The sequence below is a fragment of the Pygocentrus nattereri genome, chromosome 4 (assembly GCF_015220715.1).
Source record: "Pygocentrus nattereri isolate fPygNat1 chromosome 4, fPygNat1.pri, whole genome shotgun sequence".
Taxonomy (NCBI): Eukaryota; Metazoa; Chordata; class Actinopteri; order Characiformes; family Serrasalmidae; genus Pygocentrus; species Pygocentrus nattereri.
In genome coordinates this window covers 42,309,164-42,329,166 of record NC_051214.1, presented here as the reverse complement: position 1 = coordinate 42,329,166, position 20,003 = coordinate 42,309,164, and the positions used below count along the sequence as shown (strand labels likewise).

The window sequence follows — 20,003 nt, the reverse complement described above, 5'->3', positions numbered from 1 at the left end:
TTAAATGGACATTCTGTAGTTATTTGGTCCCAGAGTAACCCCTACTTTGCTTTCACAATCATGAATCAAACAGAATATGAGATTAATTTTTAATTGTGGCATTGAGGCACACATGTGACTAAAAGAAAAAGTAGGAACTACATTTGTTGAGAAACATCATGGGTCTTACAGAAACATCAAAAGTTCTGACTGAGGCTGTAGCACCTGTAGGGGCCAGCAGTGAGTAATGTCCGTTTGCACTTAGGCTGTGTCTGCCATCAGTATTGATGATGGGAAGAAAAGGCCAATTTGACCTCTTTACTTGTCAATTTAATTGTTAACAGTTATTAATTAATTAGTTATTTAGTTTTTTATCATTATTTATCAGCTAAAATTTCATGACTGTTGTAAATTCCAAAAAATTGACAAAAATACTTAACTTAGCTGCTACTACTGTTGCTAGCCATACTGGTCTTAAAAGTCAGTGTGTTTGGATGGTTGTACTGCCAAATGTTTGGAGGTGGATAATGGCTTTCTGCACTGCTTAGTCCCACCTCACTATATACACTTGGGGCAATTTGAAGTAATGTTTAGTGACAGTCCAGGCGCTCAGCCAACAGCACTGCATTTGTTCTTGCAAAGAGACAAAAAACATAATGAAAGAACTCTCTGGAGTGATTTATTACTTTGAGAGGGTGTAATTAGGTAGAGGTTTGATGTTGATAATACAAATGTGTTGTGCAGTTCTGTGTGCCTCTAATATTCACCTTGTACACTAAAAGCTAATTTGGCTCTTTGATTGTAGATCTTCAAATATAGCAGATACATCTATACTGAGTGCAAACACCCCAATTCAGTTGTGTTTAAAATGAAGTTGTGCTTTCATGGATAATAAAGCTGCACAATTTAAGTAAGATGATTGATTATCTGATGATAAATGATAAAATCATTTTTAGAGTGTGCATAATGTGACGTTCTGAATTGATTTGTTTAGGCATTTTTTTTTTTATTGTTTTATGGATTGGCTTAAGATCCATTGACTTATTTCAGGCCTGTCAAATTGGGGGCCTTCCAGGTCAAAGTGCTACTAAGATTGGCATTTACCCTCGTCTAATGCTCTGAATTCGGGTTCATCTCAAAAGTCTACAGTCTTTTGGCCTGCGAGGTCCAGAGCCTGACACATGTGAGTTACTTGATTTAGCTGCTGGTTTCTTTAATACGCTGCATTGAAGTCATTTCAGTTTTAGTATATGTATAGTAGGATACAGAGATGGCTCGATCCTGCCTTTTCTGTTCCGATACTGATACAGGTATGTTGGGTTTGCCAATAAAGATACTGGTCTGATGTTTGTAGTAATATGTTTACTGTTTTGGTAATTACCTGCTTCATCCCCAAATGTTCTCACTGTCCTCACCCCTTGCCTCACTGGCTGAATCCTGGAGTTTACAACATTGCGAGAACAATTTGTGTATTGCCTCTCAATGTAAGCTACAAATATAATTGGGATTATTATTACATTACTATTTCTGCGTTTACTTCTTTATGAATTTATTTGGCGTTTTATTAAGAATTACATCAAGGTGTTCAAGGTGTTCATCAAGGTGTTCTACATGTTACCTGCACTACAGACATACACCAGGCTACCTGTGCTGCTTGTTCTCATACTCATGCAACCTGTTTTTAAAATGAGCTAGCTAGTCTTATGATGCCATTACATATATTAATGGTGTAATTGTAACTAGGCATTCTTCAATTAATAGAACAAAATTCTAAGGAGACAACTTTGATAGCTAAAATCTTGGCGAGTTAGCAAGCTAGATGCACATTCATCAGTTTTTATTTAGCTTATTTATACAGTGTGAAGTTTACTAGCTAGTCATTAACATTCATGAAGTCAGCAGAAAATAGGAATGCTTTACTTTGCCCCATCTGCTCCTTCTTCACATCGTCTTTCGCTCTGTTTGTAAGGTTTCTGCTGCTCTCCTTGCTCTCATGTTCCCTAAACTTCATTCACATTACAGCCAAGGTGTGTTGTTTTTCTGATAATGGATTAATAAATTAAATACGAATAAATGTTAGAGTAAGATGAAATGTCACAAATTTACAGTCCGAATAAGAGTAGATTTGAGTTGAGAATAGGAGCTAAATAAAGAATACACTTTATTCATGGAAAAAAGTTGTCAGCTAATGTCTACATAGTGATAAAATGATGGCTAGGTGAAAATTACTATAATGAAAAAGCTAGGTTAGCCATGTTGGCTGGAGATGTTAAAACAGCCTGCTGTCAATAAATTAGATGGCAAAAATGTAAATTGGTACACGTACTGGCAGGGACAGTGATCCAGAGACATTTTCCACATCACCGGCTCCAGCGAGTGGCAAGCTTATTCACTGCCGGGCACCTGCTCTCTCAAATGCGGCAGCTTTTGCGGGATCAACAAAAACTATTACGCTGAAAGTGGCTGGAAACAGCACAAACTGGTGAAATGGTACTTTCCCTCTGCCTACAATTTTATTCTTTCTTCCCACCTAATTTTCCCTTTGCTTATCAGCTAAGAAACCATCAAAACCAAGATAAAGTTGTTGTTTGAGTTGGTGTAACCCAGCTATGACCGCTTACAACAGAAAAACCTCGGAATGAGGGGGGAAAGAAAGCAAAGCGGAATGTTGTCATGACTTGTGAGTGTATTTTGTACATAATTGTGATGGAATGGCGCTCTTGCTAAGTGGCAGAAAGTAAACCTTGAAGTGTAATAGCTTCATGCTCACAGTTTGGGTCCCAGTGTTGAGATGAATTATTGCTCAAATACCATAGAGTGGTGTCTGACTTCATTCACAAAGGCTGTAGGTTTTTATTCCAATCAAACTGGACCACACCTGATTCCCCTCTTCAAACAGTTGATCGTGTGAGCTGCTGCATCGTTAGAATGAAAACAAAAGCCTTTTGTGAGGAAGTCTGGATATCCCTGTCTTAAAGTTTCAAGATGGACACTTCTAAAGCAAAATACACATTTTATTTATTCTCTTCTTATTCGCTTTGTGTAATTCTGCTCTTTTCCTTTGGAAATAGCTTTAGGTAATGTGAGAAAGAGATGCTCTTCAGACCCCTTTGATTTCTTTCAGAAGCTGTGTAAACTACAGCCTTGTCTTTGCAGCCAGAGTTTACTTGCCCTCTGAAGAGGATTTCCAGAGAGATGAGCCTCAGTGACTACAGCTCTCCACCCCCCGAGCTGTTATCATCCAGCAGCCCCAGTTTCTGCCCAGCAAGTTCTCCATAGAGGCGTTCACTGTTTTCTCACTGTGTTTCTGCTCTTCATTCACAGGCAGTCTCAAAGGAGCCACCATCGTGGATGCTCTGGACACTCTCTACATCATGGAGATGTATGATGAGTTTGAAGCTGCCACGGAGTGGGTGGAGAAAAATCTTGACTTTAACATGGTAAGAGTGGCACTCAAGTCCTGTGACTCACCCATAGACATCAAGAAGTGTAGGAATATTTTAGAGCCTCGCTCTCTGTGTAAGTATTTTCAGAAGTGAGAGACTTGCAGTGTTTTAGAAGTTGAACAGCAGTTGGGAGAGCTGTGAAACTGGTAATTTGATTCAATTCAGGGTGCAAAGATGTGATTATGAAAAGAATTTTTGATGCATCTCCATTGTTTGATTTTCTCCTGTTTGTCAATCAATACTATTGTTAGTTTAGCTGAATTTTTATGTAGCTGAAAGTCTGGATGCTAGTTAAGTCAACATCTTGTCTAGCTGCATTTATTTGGTCTTTTCTTTGATTTGTTCAACTTTTGATTCTTTGTGTCACATTGTATAAAGCTCATAACTTTTTTTAAAACTATTCGACCTGTCAGTCTTTAAGTGACGCACATAGAAGCAGCGTGTGTGCTAATGCCTCCCTATGCTGGAGAAACATTAGACAAACATGTGCTTAAGTACATGAAAGAGTACCAAAACGACAACCTTGTGCTTTCCAACTTAAAAAAGAGGTGATAGTTTTTGGCGTTACACTGGAGTTGCTCTTGAATTCAGCTATAGATGCATGTGGGAAACAATGGCGCACTACATTTTCATAATTTACCAATCAGGGCACTTATAGAAAAGGCTTTGAATTTTCCTTAAAGGGTGTATTTTACATTCTGATTTTCTACATTGTATGTGTCAGTTTTTATAGCTCTGAAAATACTGAAATAGATGGTTAGCCATTTAGCATCTCCTGAGCTGCTTGGTAATATATAATATTTTATGTAGTATAGCTTTACTATAGTTTTGGGCATTTTACTTCATCTACATTAAATTTAAGACAAATTTGTGACTGTATGTGTGCGTAAAAGAGGACCTGTATTTTAGTTCCATCAAGCCAGGCTGTGCCAAAGTATTCTACTTTCTAAAGGGTCTGGGTGCACATGGAGACTGAGCACATCTAGGCCAGGCATCATTGCACTTTCTGTTGATTTGCATTGGGGGCTTCTTTGTATTGGCATCAAACGAAACTTGCAAATGTGCCAAAAAGCTGCTGCATGGTGGGTTGCAGGACAAATAAGATTAAAAACCTGATTTTTATGTTTTACACGATTCCAAGATGCAAAACAGAGCCAAAAAGATGGTCATAGTAGATTAAAGCTGTTAACAGGCAGGTGGGCTGTGTAACCACAGGAAATTTATTGGATCCTGATAGGATCAACATCTGCGTGTGCAGCAGATTGAAAATGTAATTTTCTATCTGAGAATTTGTTAAAAATGGTATCCAATTCCCAAGATACATTAGTTTAGCTCGTAGGTTAGCTTGTTTGCTACCTATTTTGCTAGCTTACCATGAGGGTAATAATAGTAGTTGGTGACTACTAATATGTGATGGTACAGCTGCTCTTATAAGACAATGGCAAGATGACCAGCTCATACAGATTTGATTCAGATTGATACAGGACGAGCAGGATGTTGATAATGGTGCAGCCTAATCTTAGACTATAGATTTGAGCATGTTGATCACAACTTTAGCTAACATTAGGTATACAGATGACCGTATTGACTAGATTACCCTTCCTAGTGATTGTTAGGTGATGGTAGAAATCGGAATAAGCGAGGGCTGGGCTCCCTCTAAGATCAGGCAGAAGTGTATTTAAATAGGCTGGTGTTGATCTTTTTATTTTAAAGCTGTTTCAAGACAGTGTCCAACTATTTCAGATTAACTCTTTTAAACTTTGTGTTAATGGCCCATAATACTATTAAAAAAAACAGTTAAACACTATAAACGTCACCGTTTTGCACTAGTCACTCACTCAGTGTGGTTTGATGTGAAATGCTCAATTTCAGTGAAGCTGTTTGCAGTGGTGGTGATGGGAACCAGACATCCAGAGAGTTGAATGCCTCTAAAAGCCCCCTCACAGGACATTCTTATTACACAGAAAAGTTATGAACACACTGCCTGAAGCTGCCAGAGACTTTTTATACTTCTGATCAATTTTGGATTTGAAAAGAAAGGCTTTTATTTTCATAGTAGATATCATGACCCCTGGTTCCTCTAATCATCCCTGTAAATGAATCAGAGTCAGTGTGTTTCTCTACAGTGACCATTATTTTACATCCAAACACTGATTTTTTTTTATTTTTTTTTTATTTTTTTATTTTTTTTTTAATATTTCAGTGCTTGTCATTTGCAGAAATGTATAATAATTACTGGAAATCAGTCTTTAACATGGATAGAAGTCTAAGACATGTCCATTAAACACATTGTAACACTGATAAATGTGGAGCGACATTGTGGAGAGTTCCACCTAACTAGCAGGTGGAATTGGACACGATTAAATTGTGGAGAAAATTAGGTAAAAATAAATAAAAAAGGAGACCCTTGGATTAAGAGGCGTAATTGCGACAGTTTTAGATTTTGATGGACTCTTGAGTGTCTTCAGGTCAAAATTAAATATAGCAATTATTCTTAGGTGCTGTTGTAGTTAAAATTTGATCCACATTTAATTCCAGCTTACCAGTCCAGTTGTTAGGTGTTTGGGATGGTTTTATTTTGGACTTCAGCATCACTTTTACTTCTTACTCTCGGTTTCAAATCAGCAGATAAGTTAGTTAGTAAGTTTGGCCAACATGTGTTGCTTGTTTGCGTGCTCTGTCTCAACTGATTAGCAAAAATTAATGTAAATGATGTTGGCATTCATAGTGCCCCCTGAAAGGTTGTTTGAGCACCTAGCAACGAAGCAGGAGCGACATCTTCCCCTATGCTGGGCTGCACTCTTTCAGGTGGGCCATTTCACTGATTCAGACAAGTAAAGAAAGTCCTTTATTTGCGACTTTTCCACACTCAAGGTGACCTTGGCATTTTCAGCAGCGCCCATAAGTAAGAATAATGTCATTTTGATGAACTGCTGAGAAACACGGCTCTATTCACGCAGTGATGTCAGAATGAGGCGACCTTCAGCACCCCGGGTGGGTGGGAGCACTTAACGCTGCCTCTTTCCAATCAGCCAGCATGACTCTGACTCATCAGTCTGAGGCTAATGCACGAGGAAACACTCAGCATCTGAGCCAACAATACCACCCTTCAAATCTCTCTCTTGAAATGTTAAAAGCACCACCATTAAGAGGGCTGCTTCTTCATGCCAGTGTTTTTCCAGCATTGCGTTTTTTACCTAAATATTTCCATTTTAGTCAGATGGGCTCTCTGAATAGCTCTCAATGTATGTGTAAGATTTTAGCCAACAAAACACGCCACACAAAGGATTCGGATTTGCTTACTCCAGTTTTTTGGGCTGGACCGAGCATCCATGGCAAATCATAGTGATGATGGAGTGAAAGCTGAGCTTTATTCCTCTGTGATTTCCATTGCAGCTTATGGCTGGCTCTCTGCCCTTCAGCCTTTTTCGTAAGGCTGACCAGTAGTTAATGTGATTTAAATATGAGAATCACTGGAGCATTTCTTATGGTCAGAAATGCACTCTAAAGGAGCCATGGTGCGACTGAGATAGGCAGCAAGGGAGAAGTGCAGGAAAGCTTAAAGTGCCCAAATGAAATCTGATGAGTCATGCTAATCAGCCAGAGCCGACTTCAAGTTGAGGCAGTGCCTCAAATTAGAAATGGCATACTGGATAAAGTAGCGCTACATATATATTTGTTTTCATTGCAGTGTTCTCTCGCTTTTCCTAGTTACCCTCCGTGTCGCAAAACATTTTCAATTATTTATTCTTTAGCTGATCTTCTGCTGGCTGGGGATCTGAAGTGCCTGTCCAGCCCTCGAGTTCTTTGCTTTGAGAAAGTGGGAGATAGATACTGCACTGTATGCGCTTTAATGAAGAGTATTAACAAACTTTTTAATTGAAAGGCTTTTGCTTCTGCCCTCCAGCGATTCCAACAATAAAAGCGTCTACGAAAGCCCTGGCGAATCAGCCATTAATATTCAAGATGTCTCTGGAATACTAAACAATTGGGTTCTGATGTCTGAAACCCCTTTCTTTGCAGAATAATCTTAAGCCTCACCAATGGAGTTTTACTCTTCTGTTTGACCTGCGCCTCTATCAGTGTGCCCGAGAGCAGCTTTAGAGTGGCGTTTGTGAAAGGCTGTGAGAAGAATACAGAACGCAGAGTGCATACTCACACCAGACCTCGGAGCTTCTCTCTCAGAATATCATTTAAAGGAATAGTTTGAGCAGCCAAGACGAGTGATGTCTGAAGTTTGCTTGAATAGACAAATGTACATCACTGGGCTGTAATAGAGACCACCTTTGATGGGACCAGTACGAGTCTAAAACAGTGACAAGCTGAGACTGAGCCAAGACCGAGACCCAAAAACAAAAGCTTAACCTTCTAAAGCCAATGCAAAATGTGGTTATTTCTGCTGCCTTGCTCTTCTTCATAAGTCACAGGACTTCTCAGTGCTGTTAGATTTGTCTGTGATCGACTAAGCTGACAATTCAAAAACATTTATGTGGTTTGTTTCTTTTTGATCAAGAGTGAAACATGGAATAAATATGAAATGAAAACATGGAATGAATAGGAATATGTCACACCTGTCAGGTGTTATTTCGATTGGGAGTAAAAATAAATAAATTAAAAAATAAAAATAATAATAGGGCGGCACGGTGGCGTGGTGCGTAGCGCTGTCGCCTCACAGCGAGGGGGGCCTGGGTTCGATTCCCTGGCCGGGCGGCCAGGGTCCTCTCTGTGTGGAGTTTGCATGTTCTCCCCGTGTCTGCGTGGGTTTCTTCCGGGTTCTCCGGTTTCCTCCCACAGTCCAAAGACATGCAGTCAGGCCAATTGGACATGCTAAATTGCCCCTAGGTGTGAGTGTGTGAGTGACTGTCTGCCCTGCGATGGACTGGCGACCTGTCCAGGGTGTATCCTGCCTTCCGCCCGAAGACAGCTGGGATAGACTCCAGCATCCCCCCACGACCCTGACGGAGAAGCGGCTTAGAAAATGGATGGATGGAAATAATAATAATGCAAAACATAGTAGATTTTGAGTTTGAGCTGCTTGAGTAGGAGTCTGTGTGTGTTGGCAGCTGTTAAGCACTGAAGGGTTATATTAGATTCAGACCAAGGTGAGGAAAGAAGGGGAAAATGCATTTTTTGCTGAGCTATTAAGTATTGACATCTAAACTGGTGTCAGTGTTTTTTCTTTCTTGTGGGCACTTCAGTCCTGCTTGATGAACAACACTGAGATAGTCAATTGCTTGGTAAATCAATGTGGGAGGACAAAGGATCCTGTTGTATTGATATATGGCCTTAAACAGGAGTCTGGCTCGCTTTCCTTAGTAAGGTAGTAAATGTCTTGATGAGTGGTCCAGGCTGGACCTTGTCCTTCTGTCAGCCTTCACATATCAAAACTTTAAATTTGATTCATATCAAGTGGGACATGCTGATGGGCAGCGTGGTCTTTTGCCCATGGAGACAGCAACAGGATCTACACTGATCAAAGCTGACACATCAGACTTTTATCAGACTGACCTGGACCTGGAATCAAGCTTATGTTTGTTTCACCCAGTCAGCAGCCTCTGAGGAAAGTCTCATCTAGGCCTCTGGCTCTGTGGTCTCCTTCTGAAAGGCCAGAGGAGGAACAAAAGCTGAATGTATTACCTAAACTCAGTCACTGTCAGAGCAAAGGCCACTGTGCTGTAATGAGTGCACACAGCGACTCGACACAAACCTGAGAGAGAGAATGTTTCAGAGCTACAGCACTGAGACATTTTTGCTGCCAGCAGGCCAAGCAACCTGCTCACAAAGGGATATAAATAGTAAATTCCATCCCTTTTCATGAAGATGCCTTGCTGGGGGGGGGACTTGGACTAGAAAGCGAAGGCCAGCGAGGTTCCTTTCTGCTTTTCAGCCGAAGCCTCATTTGTGTACTGATGTTCTTGCAGATGACTTTACTTTTTTGTGTTGCACCACATTCACGTCTGTAGTTGTTGAGCTTATGTTTCTGATGGGCCCAAGTCAGACAGGTGTGTGCGTGCGCACGCCTTTGTTCTCGCTCGGAGCCATGATTAGTTTTTGCATTGCTATTCAAGCAGTGGCCCAGCTGTGCAGTTAAATAAATAATTACATCTTTGCAGAATTCGTCCGAGCTCCACGGCCCTGCTTTAGCTTCTTCTGGATTCTCCACATCTTCTCTGCTGACCTCTTTCATTCTTTAACATGGCAGACAGCTTGTCAACATTCTAGCCAGTAGAGTACATCTCCCTTTCTTCCAAATGGAGAAGGCCCTTGGGACTTTTACTTAAACACATGTACTTTTTATCCAGGCTGCACAATATAGATACTATATACATACTGTTGTTTCACTTTAATTACTAAAAATGTAACTTTTTTTCCCCATTTTATTTCAGTAGCACAATACACAGGCAGCTGTTTTTTTTACTTACCACATCATTTTGTTGTTTTGGTTTACCTCCTTAGAGCTTACCAGCAAACCATTGAAAAGATTCAACATTTAAATGTATTGCAAACCCCCCCCTTTTTTTTCCTTCTTAAAAAAAAAAAACAAAAAAATAAAATGGTAAATATTGGTAATGAAAAACAATAGGTGGACATGAGGCTTATCTGTGGTAATTAGGTTCCCAACCCCTCAAAAAAGCCTTTAAATGTGAAAAAATAAATACATAAAATGATTGCTGTGCCTAATGGAGTTCTAAATTATCTACTCTATTATTTGCATATCTGTGTAACCGTTATGAAGCTCTTATTTATGGACATACTTTGAGGCATTTTGGTAAGAAGGACTCCAGAACAGATCGGGTCACACTGTAACTTATAAAAAGCCGCTGAACTTTTATAAGGATTGTGCAAGTTGTTTTTCTGTATCAGTGGTCACCAAGTCTCGATCTTTAGATCTAGCTTCCAATAGAGTGAAGTTTAACTACATTTTCTCACACTAGATCAGACGCATTAGGTTGCCAAAGTCCAACATCTGTCTGTCTGTCTGTCTTATCTCAACACTTTACATATGAGAGGGAGGCAGGTGGAAAGGTGAAGATGCAAGGAGTAGAGGTCGTAAAGGTGGATGACTTCAAATATCTTGGGTCAACCATCCAGAGCAATGGACAGTGTAGAAAAGAGGTGAAGAAGAGGGTGCAGGCAGGATGGAGTGGGTGGAGACGGGTGTCAGGGCTGATGTGTGACAGAAGGATAGCAGCAAGAGTGAAAGGGAAGGTTTACAAGACAGTAGTGTGTCCTGCTATGATGTATGGTTTGGAGACTGTGGCTCTGTGTAAAAGACAGGAGGCTGAGCTGGAGGTGGCGGAGATGAAGATGCTGAGATTTTCGTTGGGAGTGACAAGGCTGGACAAGATTAGAAATGAGCAGATCAGAGGGACAGTGAAGGTGGAGCAGTTTGGAGATAAAGCCAGAGAGGCCAGGTTGAGATGGTTTGGACATGTGTTGAGGAGGAATAGTGGATATATTGGGCAAAGAATGTTGGAGATGGAGCTGCCGGGTAGAAGGAGAAGAGGTAGACCTCAGAGAAGGTTTATGGATGTAGTGAAGGTGGACGAGGACATGGTTGGTGTAAAAGTAGAGGAGGCAGTTGATCCACTGTGGCGACCCCTAAAGGGAACAGCCGAAAGAAGATGAGTTGAAAAATTATGAAAATGTAACACTACATAATTTCACACTGAATTCCAAAGTGACTGTGCTATAATAAGTACACTGCTCAAAAAAATAAAGGGAACACTTAAACAACACAATATAACTCCAAGTAAATCAAACTTCTGTGAAATCAAACCGTCCATTTAGGAAGCAACACTGATTGACAATCAATTTCACTGCTGTTGTGCAAATGGAATAGACAACAGGTGGAAATTATTGGCAATTAGCAAGACACACTCAATAAAGGAGTGGTTTATAGGAGCCACTGGCGTCCTGTGCTCTTCACAGATGAAAGCAGGTTCACACTGAGCACATGTGACAGACGTGACAGAGTCTGGAGACGCCGTGGGGAGCGATCTGCTGCCTGCAACATCCTTCAGCATGACTGATTTGGCAGTGGGGTGGCATTTCTTTGGAGGGCCGCACAGCCCTCCATGTGCTCGCCAGAAGTAGCCTGACTGCCATTAGGTACCGAGATGAGATCCTCTGACCCCTTGTGAGACCATATGCTGGTGCGGTTGGCCCTGGGTTCCTCCTAATGCAGGACAGTGCTAGACCCCAGACGTTGTAGGGAGGTCATACAGGCACGTGGAGGACACACAATACTGAGCCTCGTTTTGACTTGTTTTAAGGACATTACATCAAAGTTGGATCAGCCTGTCGTGTGTTTTTCCACTTTAATTTTGTGTGTGACTCCGAATCCAGGCCTCCATTGATTAATAAATTTGATTTCCATTGATGATTTTTGTGTGATTTTGTTGTCAGCACATTCAACTTTGTACAGAACAAAGTATTCAATGAGTATTTCATTCATTCAGATCTAGGAGGTGTTATTTGTGTGTTCCCTTTTTTTTTGAGCAGTGTATATAAATGCATACACTTGTGCATGTGGCTGTGGAACTCATTGGAACATGTTTAGCAGTCTGAAGTTGCTATTGTGTGCATTATTTTGAAGCCAAAACAAGAAGTGAAATAACTTTGTTACTGGAATGTGCTGTCACTTTATTAGATCAGTTAATGCTTAAAGCTTGTAATGTGAAGATAAGAATAGGTCAAGTATGCAAACAGTATACAGCAAAAATACATATAATCAGACTTGCTTTCTCACTCTGAGACCAGTTATTAAGAGTTTATTGTAGGAGAGCAGGACACAGCCTAACACATTGTTTTTTGTTGAATAACTTTCTAGGTATTTAAGCTGGAATAATCAGATTTTTACACAAGCATTACACGCATCTCTGCTACAAACAAACTCTTGAACTTTCTTTCTAGCACCAACCGTTCATGTACAATAACACACTGAATATGATGGGAAGAACAGTGTTAGTTACCCCATGGGTGGGTTCATTGTTACAGACAGAGGCTCAGTTTAACACCTCCCAGAAACGTCTGATGAAGGAATGCTAAGTTAATTCATTATAATTCTGTTATAACTGTTATAAGTTTCCCATCAAACTGTATTTTATATTATCTTTAAGACGGACAGATACACAGATCAATTTATTTATAAAAACTGACAAGACTGTGTGTCAAACAATGACAAATGTACTTTTTGTTCATGGAAGGACAAAAAGCTAACAAGACATCACACATCAGTAAAATATGGCATGTTGTTTTTAAATAACTACAGCTTCACCAAATGTCCATTTTAGTGATTAACTTATTTAAAACTGATATACTAATATCTGTAAGATACTAATAAAGGAGAAGAAAATCCCTGTTTTCAGATATTTTCTCTTTTTTCTTTTAAAAATGTGTGTAAACAAATTTACTGTCTTTGTTTACTAAATTTGGCTTAGTTGTAACACTATTATACACTATTATAACTACCCCCCAGTATGGATGCTGTAAGCCTAACCAGCACTTGTACAGCACAATTGTAAGCCACATGCTTCAAAGTGGTGCTACATTGTAGGCAACGAGATGGTGATTAAAGTAATATAAGGTTGGATTTTGTTATTACCACGAACAGCTCAGTAACGGCTAGGAAATGTGGCCAGAAGCGCATGCTGCTTGACCTTCCTTAACAAGTCCGTGTTAATTTAATTAACCCACGTTAAGTTGTTCCTTGCGCTCCTATAGTCCTGATTTTCATCTGACAGCACACCACTAACGTGACGTCAGCATCCCAAACCAAAATGCTCATCTTCATTGATCTGAGCTAAGCTGCATATCAAAGCCAAAAGTTGAGCAAAGAGAAAATTCCCTGCTGTATTAGTCTTTGTTTTCACTGCTGGTGACTTGACCCTCTATCAGCTGTTCTAGCATAAAATATTCATATTTACAGGTGATTTGATAGCACATCAGGTATGTCAGCATATTAGAAAATATCAACCACATGGGTTAAACAGTTTTATTTCATATGTAAATACCGTGCTTCTGCCGAGTGGGTATAATTTGATGGACCAGAAAGGCTTTGGCGATGTCACAGTGTAGGTAAAGTGTCTACTCACTGGTTTCTGGGTAAATATTTGTGTGTTTCATCTACCCATAATAACAGTTGCGAGTGAGCAGGTGCTTCTGTTGTCCCAAGTGACTCCGGAGCTTGTCATTAGAATCCCTGTGTGAGCAGTGAAGTCACCTGTCAAAACATCTTTACTGCACCGAGCTTGTGAAGTGCTTGCGTGAAGCTGCTAACTGCTCCATCTGAAGAGCGACAAAGGCTGAAATCGTGCCTTAATTGTTTTTTCACAAATAAAAGCAACTCCTCCAAATTCAGCTTCTTGGCTTTTCCTCTTGAAATCTTGAACCATGGCCTCCCTTAATGTGTGTTGAATTTCAAGCCAGCGGTCCTCACATCATACCCTGCTGCACTCAGGGGGAGGACCTTAGGGATTCTCTGTAATGCAAATCTAGGCAATGGAACTTGCACTTGGCCTTCACCTTGGGTTAAACAGTGGGATAACAGAGCTGTGATGGTGTTGAGATTCTCCGTCTCAGTGAAAGTCAGCTTTAAGGACGTTGCATAATAGTTTGGACTATTTTCCTGGTTTAGTTGACAAAGGTTTAAAAGTTTGCATCAAGATTTGAAGGAATCAAGTTTATAACCTAATAGATAATTTTCATTTTTGTAGTAATGTTGCTGGAATTGAGTGGCTGCACAACAAGGAAGTAGGTATATGAAGTGGCTAGGGATGTGTCTGGGAACTTGAATGCTCGGTAACTGTTTGATGTGATGGTGCTCATATACTGAAATCACTACTCGGGTATCTGATTATTTGAGAAAATAAACAGGCTAACAGTTCGTGGAAATGGCCGACTTCTTTTAACAGAACTGTAAAACTTAAAATTTGAGAGTATGTATGTTGTGCTTTGGAGTAGTAAAGTATAAGTGCCCTGATGTGGAGTTGCCAAGGACCTGCTTTTAACGGTAAAAGAAATCTAGGCTGATTTGTTAACATTTAGATCTAGAAATTGTTAAAATGTATGGCAATTTAACATGTTGGCACATAGTCCACTAAAGAGGAAGAAATGCATGTCAAGGACTCCATTAGCATCCAGTGTTACCGGTTAACTTCCATTATTTTACTCGTCCGAAAGAAAACCTACTGATTTCTTTTGGTTATTTTTGTCCAACACCAGTGCTGGCATCTAAAACACTCACAGCTCTACAGCTTTTTTTTGCCCCCCCCCCCCCCTCCAATTCTCAAATATCAAAATTAGTCAAAATGCACATCCCTTGTGGTAGGAATAATGTACTTGGAACAGAGAAGTTTGTTCTTTTTTTTTGTTTTTGTTTGTTTTATTTCTCCACCCTGTTGTAGCTCCACTCTGTGTGAGTTCCGCTGTGTGTTTTGTATGTATGCTCTTTAGGGAACCTCTTTAACCATTGATGATGATTTCACAGGTTCTCAGGAAATATCCTAACTGGAGTCTGGCTTTGTGCCGGGAGTTTGTTTGTGTATATGATCTTTCCCTGAAGAGCTCCATCTGCTCTCTGCTCTTGTTGCTTTATGTTCTTGAAAACACTACATTTGAACCCCAACACATGCACACATGCTCATATCTTGTGCCAGCTGCAGTTTATAGTGACTTAGTGGCAGCATTTCTATATAAGCTTAGATAATCACCTTTGTTTTTGTCTTTCTCTTTCTCTCCCTTTCTTTTTGCTTTTATTCCTCTCAGAATGCAGAAATCTCGGTCTTTGAAGTGAACATCCGCTTCGTCGGAGGATTGCTGTCCGCCTATTATCTCTCAGGCAAAGAGGTATGTAAATGCACGAGTACATACAGTGGTTGGCTTTGGATTTGTTGGATCAGAACGCGTACACTGATCGTCTAAGATGTGATATGTAAATTGAATAGAAGCTGGCATAATGGCTCTGGGAGGCTGGAACAAGCCTTGTGGGTTTTGTAGGGATTGACTAGGGATTGGCCAGTAATATCGTCTCTTGCTGAGGTACCACAGCTTTATCAGTACTGATAAAAATCCCACCAATGTAGCATCTATATTTTCTGGCTTGTTTAAGTTTGTAGTACACAGACGCCTTTCTCTGATGTGCACTAATTAATAGAAGCCCACAAAACTGCTAGGAATTTTAGGAAACTCTTTGTCATGTTACACTGTTTATACTGTTAGATAAGAGAGAATAATTTTGACCATGCATAGTCTGCAACTGCAAATCAGTTTAACTTTTGATCAAGTTATGTGGGTTAATATTAATCTAGCATTCAAAGGTTTGGAATCATTATTTATATCAGTTTTTATTATTTTTCTGTACAGCTGTAAGTTATGATGTAGATTTAAACATTATAAAATAGATAACAAAAGGGGTGTGTGTGTGTGTGTGTGTGTGTGTGTGTGTGTGTACACTATATTGCCAAAAGTATTTGCTCGTTTGCCTTCACATGTATACAAACTTGAGTGACATCCCATTCTTGATCCGTAGTGCATAACATGATAGCAGCCCACTCTTTGCAGCTGTAACAGCTTCAACTCTACTGGGAAGGCTTTTCATAAATCTGTCTGTTTATGGGAATTTTTGACCATTTTTCCAGAAGCGCATTTGTGAGGTCCGACACTGATGTTGGACAAGAAGGCCTGGCTCTCCACTCTAGTGCATCCCAGAGGTGTTCTTATAAGGTTGAGGTCAGGGCCAGGAAGGGGCCAGCCCCAGATTCTTCCCACAAAGTTGGGAGCATGAAATTGTTCAAAATCTCTTGGTCTGCTGAAGCATTAAGAACAACACCACACCATAATCCCCCCTCCACCAAACTTTACATTTGGTACAATGCAGTCAGAGAAGTACCGTTCTCCTGGCAACCGCCAAACCCACACTCATCCATTAGATTGCCAGATGGAGAAAGAAAAGCATTATTCGTCACGCCAGAGAACACGTCTCCACTGCTCTGGAGTCCAGTGGTGGCGCTTTACACCACTGCATTCAACGCTTTGCATTGTGCTTGGTGATGTAAGGCTTGAATGCAGCTGCTCGGCCATGGAAACCCATTCCATGAAGCTCTCTACGCTGTTCTTGAGTTAATCTGAAGGGCACAAGAAGTTCTGCAGGTCTGTAGTGATTGACTCTGCAGAAAGTTGGTGACCTCTGCACGCTATGCACCTCAGCATCCACTGACCCTGCTCAATCCAAATGACCCTGTAATTTTACTTGGCCTACCACTTCATGGCTGAATTGCTGTCGTTCCCAATCGCTTCCACTTTGTTATAATCCCACTGACAGTTGACTGTGGAATATTTAGTAGTGAGAATTTCACGACTGGACTTGTTGTACATGTGGCATCTATCACGGTACCACGCTGGAATTCACTGAGCTCCTGAGATCGACCCATTCTTTCACAAATGTTTGTAGAAGCAGTCTGTCTGCCCAGGTGCTTGTTTTTCTATGCCAGTGGCCATGGAAGTGATTGGAACACCTGATTTCAGTGATTTTGATGGGTGAGTGAATACTTATTAGCTTGTGGTTAGCATGGTATTTTGGGGTTTAGCATATTGGCTTGTGGCTAGAAAGTTGCATCAAAACAGTGTAAAGCATAATTTTTGTTTAAGATATTGTGCTTATATATTGCTGAATGTTGCAATAAACTGAAAATGGAAACATTAACATCTTACCATCATGCACATTTTCAGCCACTCTGCATCAAAAATTGTGTGGAAATGAATTATTGAAAATGAATTATTTTTTTAATGAATTGTTACAGCCCTAATATACTCACTGGCCACTTTATTAGGTACCTTGCTAGTAAAAGATTGGACCCCCTTTTGCCTTCAGAACTGCCTTAATTCTTCATGACAGACTTTCAACAAGCTGTTGGAAACATTCCTCAGAGATTTTGGTTGGTTATTTGAGTTCCTGTTGCCTTTCTATCATCTCGAACCAGTCTGCCCATTCTCCTCTGACCTCTCACATCAACAAGGCATTTTCCGTCCACACAACTGACCGCTCACTGGATATTTTCTCTTTTGTGGACCGTTCTCTGTAAACCCTAGAGATGGTTGCGTGTGAAAATCCCAGTAGGTCAGCAGTTTCTGAAATACTCAGACCAGCCCGTCTGGCACCAACAACCACGCCACGTTCAAAGTCACTTAAATCCCCTTTCTTCCCTGTTCTGATGCTCGGTCTGCAATTCAGCAAGTTGCCTTGACCACCTCTACATGCCTAAATGCATAGGCACTGTGGAAAGTAAATCATTATGGTTTAATTCTTGGTATAATTAATCTTTCTTAGGGTCCTCCATGAGAAGTTGGACAGGACTCGTTCATTAGAATCCTTTTGTACACGAATCTACAACAAAATCTATTTACTTAGACGTACGTTCATTATAAACATTTGAATAGTGATTTCGAACTTTTTCATGGCTTTATTTTAAATCCTTAAAATCAGTGTTGGTCTCCATTTTAATATCGGCTGCCCGCCCCCCCCTTCTTCAGCTGCAGACATGACTGCCTTGGATGTAGTGTTTCTCTAAGCCCTGTGTGGTAGTGTCTGTTAATCAGTGGGTGACATTTTAGAATTGGCAAGACACAATGCACCTCTTAGATGAGGCTTAGAGGCCCAGGGTCCTTCTACTGCTGGCAGTCCGGCTGTCTGCCCTGATGCTGAGCCAAACTAAACAAGCCCCCACTCACACATGCCGCCGAGGCCCCCCCCACCTTTTCAGTGTTAGCATATTCCAGTGGCTGGCATGCACAGAGAGTGCTCTGTGCCTGCTCTGGTATATTAAAAAGCCAAACGATGGCGCAAGCTTGTCTTTGACTTCAAGCTCTTGGGCAAACACCTATCACTGGTTCTCAGTGGCTAATAACAGTCCTATTCCCACTGGTGTATCTGCCTTATGCTGTTTAGTATTAATTAAATGGTCTTACTGAAACAAATAAAGTGCTGTCTGCCACTGATGAAACGATCCAGTTCCACTCTGTATGTCTGTTGTAAAGGCTCCAGTGGGGAGCGAAGCACAGTGTAAAGGATTATGCTTATGCAGTCTTGAAATTGCATTTCAGTGGAAGTGAGGCCACCCTTCAGTAGCAGCCCATGGCCATCCATCAGGTTTTTGAGAGGCCATACAGAAGGAGGATGCTGCTTAGGTGCTGTAGTTCTGCCTAAGCATCCCGGGGATGGTCCCCATGGGTAGACATTTTCTCTCTCCGCTACAACTGCAGCATACTTTTAATTGACTCTTTAATCACAAGCTTACAGTTGAAGCTGGTTGAAATTCTAGGGCACAGATGCGTAATTGCAGCCCTGTATCTTCTTAATGTCCAGAGTTTCGCTCGTCAAATACTTTTAAGAATTTCTGAAGCAAAGAAAATGCTCATGCTTGGACAATAGACGAAGGTCATTAAATTGAGTTACAGGTGACCTATGTACCGGAAGAAAGACATCACTTCCTTTCTGGCAGCCTGATTTATAAGACATTTCCTGGTTGTGATGGTGGGCCATACTGTTTCACTGCAGAAGCTGGTGCAGTCAGTTTCCTGTTTGCCAAATGTTTTCTTCCCTTACACCATTAGTCTGTAACCCTGCTGAAGTTTGCAGATTTATATCTTATTTATTGTATTATGTTCCTAGAAAATGGGGTTCATGTAGTCTTTCTGACTATAAATCATTGGTGTAAATATCAGAACAACCATGTATAGGTGGGTATGGGATTTGTCTTGGGCACTGTTTGAGGTTGCCTTCATGTCTCTTGTTTGCTGTGAACACTTTGCTCATAGTTGCTTGTGCACCAACAACTGGACCACTAGTGGTGGATGATATCTAAATATCATTATCATGAACAATAACATCACATTGTCAGTTCGCTTTTCTGAGTAGTGAGTGTATCATGAATAACATCAGTACCTAAACACTGACCAGCTGTGTGTTTCATTACAAAAGTGTGTGAATACTCCTGTTTATTAAACCTTATCATCATAGTTTCATGATATTATATAACAGAAACATAAGTCTCTGTCCAAGTGGACTCGTTCAGTTTGCTTCTGGTAGGAACTTTTTTACAGTGGTCCATGCCAAAACGAGGGACTGCAGCGTGGTTTTCTCTTCTTGTAGGAGCACGTCGGCGCTGTACTTCCTCTTTTTACCCTTCTCTCTTTACAGATGATATTAATATTGCAGCATGAGCTGCTGCTGCTACTAATGTCAGATGAGCAGTAGTGAAGCATTTGACTTTGACTGTGAAAGTACCAGGGCGTTTGTATCCCCGGCGGATTCCTGCCCATGTGTGTAATTTGGTGCACTTTAGCCATTCCAACCAACTGAATCAAATGAAAAAGACCCACAATGTCATAAAACCCCAACTGTGGCGCAGACGTTAGCAAACAAACTAGGTGTGAAAGCAGCCCAAATCAGTCTGAATAGTGACACTGTGTTTTTATTCATGAAAGTGTTCTGAACTGGTTGAGGTGTAGTAGAAAATTTCAAGGAACATGGCTTAGGAATTCTTACAGTTTGCGGAGAGTACAGAATGGAACGCTGCA

At 40.6% G+C, this 20,003-nt stretch overlaps 1 protein-coding gene across 1 annotated transcript in view; it reads left to right on the top strand.

The window, feature by feature from the left end:
* man1a1 (mannosidase, alpha, class 1A, member 1) overlaps window positions 1-20,003 on the top strand; it is a 160,559-nt gene that overhangs the window by 57,757 nt on the left and 82,799 nt on the right. Inside the window, exons 3-4 of the mRNA XM_017692516.2 lie at window positions 3,304-3,419; window positions 15,195-15,275. Of these exons, the coding sequence (XP_017548005.1) occupies window positions 3,304-3,419; window positions 15,195-15,275 (197 nt within the window). The remainder of the gene's footprint in view (window positions 1-3,303; window positions 3,420-15,194; window positions 15,276-20,003) is intronic.